Here is a 10,481-nt window from a genome sequence, read left to right as displayed (position 1 = left end):
TAAACAATTTTTAAGAAATGTCTTTTCTTGTGGTGTAGCTCCTCATGCCTTGCTTTCAATCCTGTTGTTCAAGTGAGGTGCAGCCTGTTGGTTTCTTATTATGTTCTTCTTGATACGTCCATTGATGATCATTGTGATCACATTGTGATGTGTCCATTCAAAAAATTCAGTTGTGCAACATCTGCATACCATCCTTAACTTCTATGTTCTGGATTATACGATATGTTTGTGTACACATTCATACACAATTGAAATTGTTTTTTTTTTATTTTGGATGTTGAAATTGTTTGTTGTTTCACTGATTGTAGGACATTGAGAGGAGACAAATGCATTTATTAATATCTCTACAACACTTGCAATTATTTACACTTCCAAGTATCCATGACCAGTGAGACATTGCCAAATCGTAGTTGTTGCGCCAAATCGTAGTTGTTGCGCTTGTGATGGCGTTTCATTTCAGCTGGAGGTGAATGGTTACAGAACTTCCTCTCTGATGGGCTGCAGCTCAGTTTCTCTCTTTTGCGTCAGTGAGTAGTCAGGATCTGATTGGCACAGATGATGTAAACGCTAAAAATAAAGAGAAATATTCATCAAACATTTTCAGTTAAGATATGACAAAACTTATAAATGACCTGAAGAAAATATGTAAAAGAGGATCTATGTCATTATTTTTGGTTTTGTGTTATGTTGTGGACTTTGTTTAGGGGGATTTCTGTTTGTGTTTTCCTTGTTTCTTGTTACTCATGTTCTGTTTCCTGTTTTATTTTTGTATTGTCATGCCTCATGTAATTTCTGGTATACTTCTTGTGTGTTTCTCTGATTGGTTTCACCTGTCTTTTGTTGGTCTCGTTCGCTCCCCCCTTGGGTTATCTGCCACACGACTGTTAGCCAATCCCTGTGTTATCACCTACTCCAGCTGTGTGTGGTTGTCCTGATTAGTTCCCTGAACATATATGTACCTGTGTGTTTCCTTCTGTTTCCTGTCAGTTTGTCTGTTATCCTCCCTGTGTTCACCTGTGTGTTGCTGCTGCCTTCACCCAGGTTCTTTGTTGTTATCCTGGTTTGTTTCAGTTTAGTTTATTAGTATTTCATTTGTACTTTGTATTTTTGGTCACTTGCTTATATTCAGCATGAAAGCTCACTTTTTGTTTGTACATCTAGATGCTTATTTTGTTTTGTGTTTGGGTCCGAATCCAATCTCAACACGAGACAATCTGGAACAAATGACTTTAAGTTGGTTGCATATGTAATTATTTAATCATGAAAATTACACTCTGAAAAATGAATCTGGACATTTTGCAGATCTAAAGACCCTTGTTTGAACATCTTCAATACATTTTAAATACATCTTAAATAACAACAACAATAAAAACAAATTTTTGGTCCACAACCAGTTGGACTGAGGCATAACTGTTTGATGTTAGAATTGTCTAATAAGACCTTAAAAAGTGTTGATTTCTTTCTCATTATATTGCACTATACCAATTCTTGAACTTATAATCACAATCATTGACACAGTTGTCTCACCTGACTGAGGTTCCCAGTCCCAGTTCCCAGTTTATACAGCGCCCATCCCGGCACAAGCAGGATGGAGGAGAGGGCCAGTACCCAGCCCAAACACGTATGCCCAGGTTGGGTACACGTACCAGCGATTAAAGGTCAAAGGCTCGTACACAATTAAAGAACATATAAAAGAGCCCTGAGAAATAATATAAAATAGATATTCAGAAGTTGTCTTTTCAACATAGAAATTCAAATTGGTATAAAAAAAGTCAAATGTTACTAATACAGTGCAAAATCAAAATTAGGTGAATACTGCATGATAAGGACTAAGGCTGTGGGGTTATTCATTATGCATTTATGCAACATTCAAACTCACCAGTGAGACCAGTGGTGTGAGGAAAAGCCAGCAGATTTTAAAGAATGGGTTGGCTTTCACACCTGTCATGTCCTTAATGATGCCATACAGCCGCTCTGCCCCTTTATAGGAGATGAGTTTGGATGATCAGTATATAATGACCAGAACAGACTAGATGTTTGTGAATCATTTGATATACTCACTTTGATAAATTAAGTTTAGTTTATATTCATTCAGAATACAACTTACAACATTTGTAAATCTTATGATCTTTCTTTTAAATGTGTCTGTTGTTAAACCGCCTACTTTTTTGTGTTACACTATTATACTGCTGGTCTGCCCCATCAAAAAATATCATACCTACCAAATATCCATCCCAGAGCCAGAGCTTCAAACACACTGAGTAAGAGGACGCAGGCTCCGTTACAAGCGTAGTAGTCAAACAACTGGAACACAAACATCCCTCCCTGAGAGACAAAGCAAACACATTTATTGGTGGTTTGTTTATTTTACCCAATATGCCAACCTCAGATGTATGGAAGTCTATTTCTGACACTCTCCCCCCCACATTATTTTAATATATCAATTTCTATGTTGTAATAATCATGAATCCATAAGCTGAAAGCATCTTTGAATAAAGATAAGCAAAGTCATGACTGAAAGATTGTTACATTTTCCCTGCCATAATGTATTGATAAATAATAAAAGTACATGTAACTCTAAATACTGACCTCGGTGATCATGACTAGCTGAGAGAAGAAACACAAGAGGCAGAAGAGGAGGAGGAAACGCTCTCGTCGGCCTGCCCTGCGCATTACCGTGGGAAACATATCCGTGATGGATGTCATCAACACCTCCATGGCAACAAACTGCAAAGAGAGAGAACGAGAAACAATATGTATATTTGTAAATGTGGTAATTTTTTTCCACCCAATGTTCAACCAGAGTATGTCTTACTTGTGTGTCCAGACCCAAGAGAATGATCATGACAAAGAAACAGACGGACCACATTTGGGGAAAAGGCATCATGGCTACAGCCTGAGGGTATGCAATGAACGCCAAGCCTGGACCTGAAACAATTACAATGCATGACGCGTCACCAGCGAATAACTGTCTTTGTTATTTTACAAATTTAGCCACAATGACTTTGTTAAGTATAAATTATATGCATCCACATGGCAACGCAGAGGAAATCTCAAAATAAATCAAGGGAGCTACTGGGGAAATTTCTTGAAATCACAAATGGGTTTATGATACCCCAAAGAGGCCATGTGTGGAAACAGAGAACAACAAGTACAACACAGCAGTGTTCAAAATCTCTTAACATGTCTCAAGACTCAATTACAAAATGTTTGTTTAGCTGACAGTCTCTGTTTGAGTCCATGCCATAATAAATGGGGCTGCTTGAACTGCAAATCAAGGATCCCCAACATGCCAAGTAAATGTGGTGTTTGAGTTTCTGAATGAAATATTCAGTCAGCCGAAGAACATTTACTCAGTTACATCAGATGTGGTCATGTGATTACAAAATGCAAAAACTCATCAGTTGAGCTTAAAGGTTAATCATTGAAAATGTAGTTTATCCAAAAACAAAAAAGGAAAATTGTTAGGCAATAACAAGGTGCCAGAGGAGCATGATGACTGTAACATATCCATGTCGGAAGATGAGGCTCCGTCTCTGAATATCTCTTGCAATATTATTACCTGACTCTGTCACGTCTGCAATGGGAACACCTTGCTCATGAGCCATAAATCCCAGCACAGAGAAGACTGCAAACCCAGCCACCACACTGGTACCACTGTTCAGTAAACACAGCAGCATACAGTCTCTGTAAAACAGAAAAAAGTGCTTAATCCATGAATTCATAGCATGTAGTACATTGTTCTTATGTTTCTGAGCCAGCAATAGTCTCGGCCGAAAGCACTCTGTGTTCGGGTTGTCAGTCTGTTTGTCCCATTCTTGTGGATGCAATATGTCAAGAAGGCCATGAGGGAATGTCTTCACATTTTCACAAATGTCCGCTTGGACACAACAATGATCTGATTAGAATTTAGTTGTCCAGGGTCTTTTTTGTTTGGCCATTACTCAAGAATTCATATGCCAATTCTGACCAAATTTCACACAAATGTCTAATAGGATAAAATGATGAAGTAATTCAATTTTATATCCAAAATGTCAAATGTCATCTTTTCTCTCTTTTGGCCATTACTCAACAGTTTATCTAATGAGTAGAGGGGAAAACATTTGTCAGATACTGAATTGGTGACTCCAATCTTGAGAGCCTCCCTTGAAACTCTGATTGTGAAAATCTTCAATGTTGCCAAGTGGAAGAAGTGTGTGAGACATTCATGTTTTGGAATTTTTAGCTTCTTTGCAGTAACATCCATATTTAAAACATATTTAACTGGCTCATAGAGACATACAACAACAAAGTAATAATTCCAGTTAAGTATGAAGCAGGAGCCTTTGTTCTCCCTTGTCTTGTAGATTTCTTGAATCATGGCTGCACCTGGTTTGTGGTCATGGTTGTGCTGATGCTGTGATCCTGCCTGTGGCTGTGCCTAGATCATGGGTCATGGTTGCTCTGATGCCTTGGTCCTGCCTGCAACTGTGTGTGGTTTGTGGGTCTTGGTTGTGCTGATGCTGCAATCCTACTAGAAGCCAACTGCCACTGCGATAGATACTAATCATTCATTCATTCATTCATTCATTTTCCGTAACCGCTTGTCCTCGTAAGGGTCGCAGGGGGGCTGGAGCCAATCCCAGCTGTTTTTTGGGGGGAGTTTTTCTGTGATTTGTGATAATGGGATTTATAGATAAGACTGAACGGAATTGAATTGAATTGAATTGAATTGAATTGAATTGAATTGAATTGAATTGAATTGAAGTGAAGTGAAGTGAAGTGAATTGAATTGAAGTGAAGTGAAGTGAAGTGAATTGTCCTCTTGTGCATCGATCAGAAAGTGTATGTTGGAGCATCAAGTTCAGTCACATACTGACAAATACTTACTTGTAGCAGTTGTTGTTGTAGTTGTTGTAGCTGCCAAGCACAATTAAGCTGCCCGCACCTATGCTGTATGAGAAAAAGATCTGGGCCCCAGCCTCCATCCAAACCTGTGCCAACAAAGAAATTGATTATGTTTGTCCATGTGAACTCTACACTGTAATAATATATCAAGAAGCTGCTACCTGAGGGTCTGTGAGTCGTGAGGGTTCAGGCAGAAGATAAAACAGTACTCCTTGTAAAGCCCCGGGAAGAGAGAGTCCACGGACCAAAAGAATGACCAACACCACATAGGGGAAGGTGGCAGTGAAATACACCACCTGGAAAAAAACAACAACAGTTTAAGACATTTGGAAATAAACTGTGCTTTTATTACTCTATTAAGGCCTCTATGGATACCTTTCCTGTAGACCGGACCCCTTTCCAGATACAAAAGTAGCAGATGATCCACACTGCAATCACAGACAACATCAGCTCCCACCTGATGCTGCCGATCTCCTCAATGCCCCCAGAGATAGCCAGTACTCGTCGTCTAGGAGGTAAGAAGATGGACAAAAAAGATTTGATTGAGACCTCTTAGGCTTCTTTTAGGACATTCAAAATAATCTAAAGGCTTAGTTTGTTCACATACTCCCAGAACTCTGTGGCAGCAGAGGTTGTGTTAGTCTGGTTGGTCCATTCAGAGGTTTTATTTTGTGTTGAGAAGTCTACGCAGTCATCTGAAAGGACAGTGAAGAAAAAAATAATAAAGATAGTAATCACAAAACAGAATGATTTAATGGTTTGGGAGGTTTAAAAAAACAGATACATTTTTCAAATCAGAGCTTAAATAACCCTGATGACACATCTAGGTCTTTCCACTTTGGGCTTTAAACTTCATATTTTTAATCAACAGTGTGCAATGCACGCTGTTGGTGTAGAGTTTAAAACATGTGGGCATTTTCTGGGAAGGATTTAGTAAAGAGCTCCATCGAGTTGTACTGGGGAACAAGGAATCTAGTGTTTGTGAAATTTGACCCCTAATTTGAATGAAAGAGCACAACTAAATCAATGTCAATTATATGACATAAAAGACACTTAATAAAGTGTTGATATTTGCTACCATAACATCAGGACATCATGTAAGTATTAGCACTCTGTTAAATAAGTCAACCTTCATGCATGTTACAGCATTATCCGTTTTACCTGTGTTCCAGTAGTTGTTGCAGCTGGCCCAGGGGAGCTGTGAGCTGAAGGAGAACACCAGGTAGAGCAAAGCCCAGGCCAGGATGACTGAATAAGTCACACAGATGTAGAAAACGATCATCTGCCCACCAAAGCCGATACCTGCAAAGCCACATTTGGTACTTGCTCATACAGACAATCATTCTTAAAAAATCTGACTTTCTCCATTAATCCTCTATTAACTGCTTAGCCATCAGCGTCGTGGGAACCTGACTGACCAAATATAGTTACTAAAACTTCCCACTCACTTGAGAGACCAGTTTTCCCCGAAAATCAATTAAAAAAGAAAAAGAAATATTAAAAGAATATTTTAAGGTATTTTTAGGTAAAAATGGAAACTTTCTTTGATTGCTATTACAAAACTACACTGGAAATGACAAAAAAATGGACACTTTGAGATGTAACTTCTCTTGTGTGATATGTCACTTGATTTAAGATTTTACCCATGTTTGTTGATAATATTTTCAAAAATATCAACAATCATATTTTGTATTTTATATCTTCAACAAGGATTGTGAGATTTTTTTGTGTTACACAGAATTTTTTATCTGCAGTGTTTTAAAGATTTAAATGAGATCGCCACTGATTTAGCTTTGTGCTTCTACGATACTGTCAGACTCGTGATGTAGGATCCAAATCAAGGCAGATGTTTGTATTCCATGCATACTCAGCCTTTATTAAAAGTTTGTTTCTAAATTACCCAGCTGCACCATTCCCTCTCAGGCCTTGTTTAATTATTGATTTAAAAAAAAAATTATCAAGCCTCCATGTTGGCGATAGACATAGCTGGAGGCATTATTTTTTTGGACTGTCCATCTGTCCATCCCATTTGAACTAATGTGATATCTGTGGTGACTTCACATTTCACACAAGATATTTTTAGCCATAACTCAAGAACTAATTCACTTAATATGACAAAATTTCACGCAAATATCTAATATGATGACTTGATGATAATTTAAGATCAAAAGTCATCTTCACTGTGACATAATGTTCTAGAAAAACACTTTTTTGGTCATTATTCAGTGTCATAACTCAGGAGGGGAAAAGAGGACATTTGATCAGATACTGAATTGGTGACACTAATCTTGGGTGACCACCTTAAAATTGTGCTGTTGTATAGATCCTTCACTCTGCTGGGGGGGAAGATGTAAATGAAGCATCCATGTGTTCATGTTTTACTACCACGAGGTGGAAATTCAAGTATATTCTTGGAATAAGGGTCACAGAGTCCCTTACTTTGCCTATGTTTGCCCTGCACAGACATCCACAACTGCCGTCTAATGTGAAGCAAAATGTGTCTTTCATAAGTTGTATTTAAGCTGGACATTTATATTTTTCTAATCTTTTCTTTTTTCTTTTTCATATTTATTATTTTTATACAAGGCTGTGTTTTATGCTGTATTTGTAATTTTTCATGGTGCATCTTGGTATTGAGTGATTTTTAATAGATTATCCAACTTGAGTCTGTCTCCTTTGGTTAATTTCCATTGCTCCTGTATAAAGAACACAGAGTCCTCGGCACTCCAAGGTGGTATTGTCACAACTAAATTAACCTTTTAATCGCCCGCAAAAGGAGCCACTTATGGGACAGATACTCTTGAAGATAATCAATCATACTGAGATTGTTTCTAATGAATATTCCATCCACAGTAAATTCCTGAACATCATACCTTCAGCAAGTGGGCAAAGCTTCCTCCAGCAGGTTATGCTGCCCTCCTGGGTGAACTGGCCTATAGTCGTCTCCAGCAGGAACAGGGGTACGCCACAGGTCACCACAAATACCAGATATGGCACCAGGAATGCACCTGAGTTTACAAAGTATATAACAATGCAAACCTGTACTACAGATTGAAGGTAATAAGCAGTGAGCATCATATTTTCTTACCTCCTCCATTTTTGTAGCAAAGGTAAGGAAACCTCCACACGTTGCCCAGACCAACAATATTTCCCGCCACAGCCAGGAGAAACTCCATCTTACTGGCCCAGTGTCCTCTCTCCTCCACCTCCGCTTGCTTGTGTTTTGTTGCACATTTTTTATTCAACATTTTCTTAAACTCAATCTGAACTTGGTCGTCCTCTTCATGCCTTGTCTCCAGGACATCTCTGCCTTTATATTCACCAATAATTTTATGTCATATAATGAGCAACTTACTAACAGTTAATCAGTTCTCAGAGGGAATAAATTATCCCCGGGCAGAGCGTGTACTACATAGACAAACAACTTTTTAGCTAACCAAAAGTAATGCTAAATATAAATAGATGTCTTTTTCTTTTTTTAACAAAAGGAAATAAACACATTTTTAAAAATACATATATTTTTTTTTTATCTTGTGGTGTAGCTTCTCATGTGTTGCTTCAAATGCTGTTGTTAAAGTGAGACACAGCTGGTTGGTTTCTCGATATATTCCTCTAACTCCAACCTACCACCTTCCTTCCACATGTTTTAACGTATAAACTTCATACAAACATTAATATGTCTGGCTAAATTAGGAGACGATTGCTCGTATTATTATTATTATTATTACTAAATTTAAGAGAGAGTCCATGAATCAAAAGAATGACCAACATCACATAGGAAAAAGGTAGCAGTGAAATACACCACCTGGAAAAAAACAACAGCAATTTAAGGCATTTAGAGATAAATTATATACATTTTCCCTTTAGTATTACCTATTAGTAGTACCTTTCCTGTACACCAGACCCCTTTCCAGATACAAAAGTAGCAGATGATCCATATTACAATTAAGCACAACATCACTTCCCTCCTGATGCTGCCGATGTCCTCAATGCCCCTTGAGATAGCCAGCATTCGCCATCCGGAAGGAAAAAAGATGAACTTCAAAGACCTTTGAGAGGCATAGGTTGTTCACCTGTGCAGACGTACTCCCAGAACTTGTCTGGTTGGTCCAATCAAAGGTTTTATTTTGCATTGAAAAATCTATGCAGTGATCTGAAAGGATAGTGAGAAGAAATCCTGAAACAGACATAGGCTATAATGACTCCCATGTCGTCATTTTGACTATTCTTTTTTTTTTGTTCCCTAACTTTATGAAAGAACACAACTAAATCAATTTAAAATGACATAAAAGTCAATTGATAAAGTGATGATATATCAGAACATCAGTGCATAATGTAAATATTAGCACTCTGTTAAACAAGACAACCCCCATGCATGTGACAGTATTATCCATTTTACCTGTGCTACAGTAGTTGCTGAAGTAGTTGCAGGTAGAGCATTTATATCTATATCTATATCTATATCTATATCTATATCTTAATGCCACGGGGAAGATGTGTGTGAATTATTCGTGTTGTCACAAACACGGGTGTAGACTGGTTTGCAGAGGTATAGAGCTGTGAGGCAGAAATTCAAGTTTAATCTTGGAATAAGGGTCACAGAGGCCATGCAGTTGTTAGTTTGTTAATGTTAACCTTGTTCAGACATCACAGAGCTCTGATATGAGGGGAAAATGTGTCTTTCTTTCCTTAATTTGGACTTTTTTTTGTTTTCGAACCTTTTTAAAATCTTTAATCATTTTATACAGGGGCTTTTTTAGAGCTGTTTTAGTTTCATGGCACACTTGGTATTGAGTGATTTTCGATTAGTCTCCCTTGCATAATGTCCAGTGCTCCTGTTATAAAAGAACACAGCATCCTAGGCTCTGTCCTACATGGTGTTGTCACAACAGAAGCGACTCCTCTCAGTCTACAAAAGGAGCCAATAATGAAGCTATCATCTTATTCTGGAGATAATTAATCATTTAGACATTGTTTCCAGTAAATCTTCAATCTACATTTTTGTTTGAACACCCTACCTTCAGCCAGTGGGCAACGCTTCCTCCAGCAGGTGATGTTGCCCTCCTGGGTGTACTGGCCTAAAGTTGTCTCCAGCAGGAACAGGGGTACGCCACAGGTCACCACAAATACCAGATGTGGCACCAGGAATGCAACTGAGTTTACAAAGTTTACTATGCAAACCTGTACTACAGATTTAGGGTAATTAGTTGTGAGTATGTTTTTGCTTACCTCCTCCATTTTTGTAGCAAAGGTAAGGTAAATTTGACATTTCCAAGAAGCTCAGTCTGAGCTCAGTTGTCCTTGTGTCTAGGTCTTCTCTGCCTTTATATTTACTACTCAGGTGTCATGTAATAAGCAACTGCTTGACAGTTAATCAGTGTTAAGTGGAAATAAATTATTTCCAGGTTGATTAGAAATGGCCAAGATTCTTGTTCAACTGATGTTGAATATAAGTTAATAAAGAAATGCCTAGATATCCTTTTTTTAGCCAATGCTGGCTTTAATTTATGTCTTGTTTTTCTTGTTCTAATTATTTGAAAGATGGTGAGACAAAAATTTTATGATGGGCCCTAATGTTACCAAATGTCTACCAG

General features: G+C 38.0%; 1 protein-coding gene across 1 annotated transcript; it reads right to left on the bottom strand.

Annotated features, from left to right (window-relative positions):
* Nucleotides 1-474: 474 nt before the first annotated feature.
* On the bottom strand, nucleotides 475-8,135 carry LOC121943335 (sodium- and chloride-dependent GABA transporter 2-like). The gene is given in 15 exon segments (XM_042486855.1): nucleotides 475-567; nucleotides 1,528-1,617; nucleotides 1,619-1,699; nucleotides 1,880-1,980; nucleotides 2,223-2,325; nucleotides 2,590-2,727; nucleotides 2,816-2,928; nucleotides 3,563-3,687; nucleotides 4,870-4,973; nucleotides 5,049-5,183; nucleotides 5,263-5,395; nucleotides 5,495-5,582; nucleotides 6,049-6,189; nucleotides 7,761-7,895; nucleotides 7,976-8,135. Coding segments are annotated over 15 exon segments (1,740 nt in total).
* Between the last annotated feature and the right edge of the window lie 2,346 nt (nucleotides 8,136-10,481).

This window comes from Plectropomus leopardus, chromosome 5 (assembly GCF_008729295.1).
Source record: "Plectropomus leopardus isolate mb chromosome 5, YSFRI_Pleo_2.0, whole genome shotgun sequence".
Taxonomy (NCBI): Eukaryota; Metazoa; Chordata; class Actinopteri; order Perciformes; family Serranidae; genus Plectropomus; species Plectropomus leopardus.
Note: the sequence above shows the minus strand (reverse complement) of the source record. Positions and strands in the feature narration are given on the sequence as shown.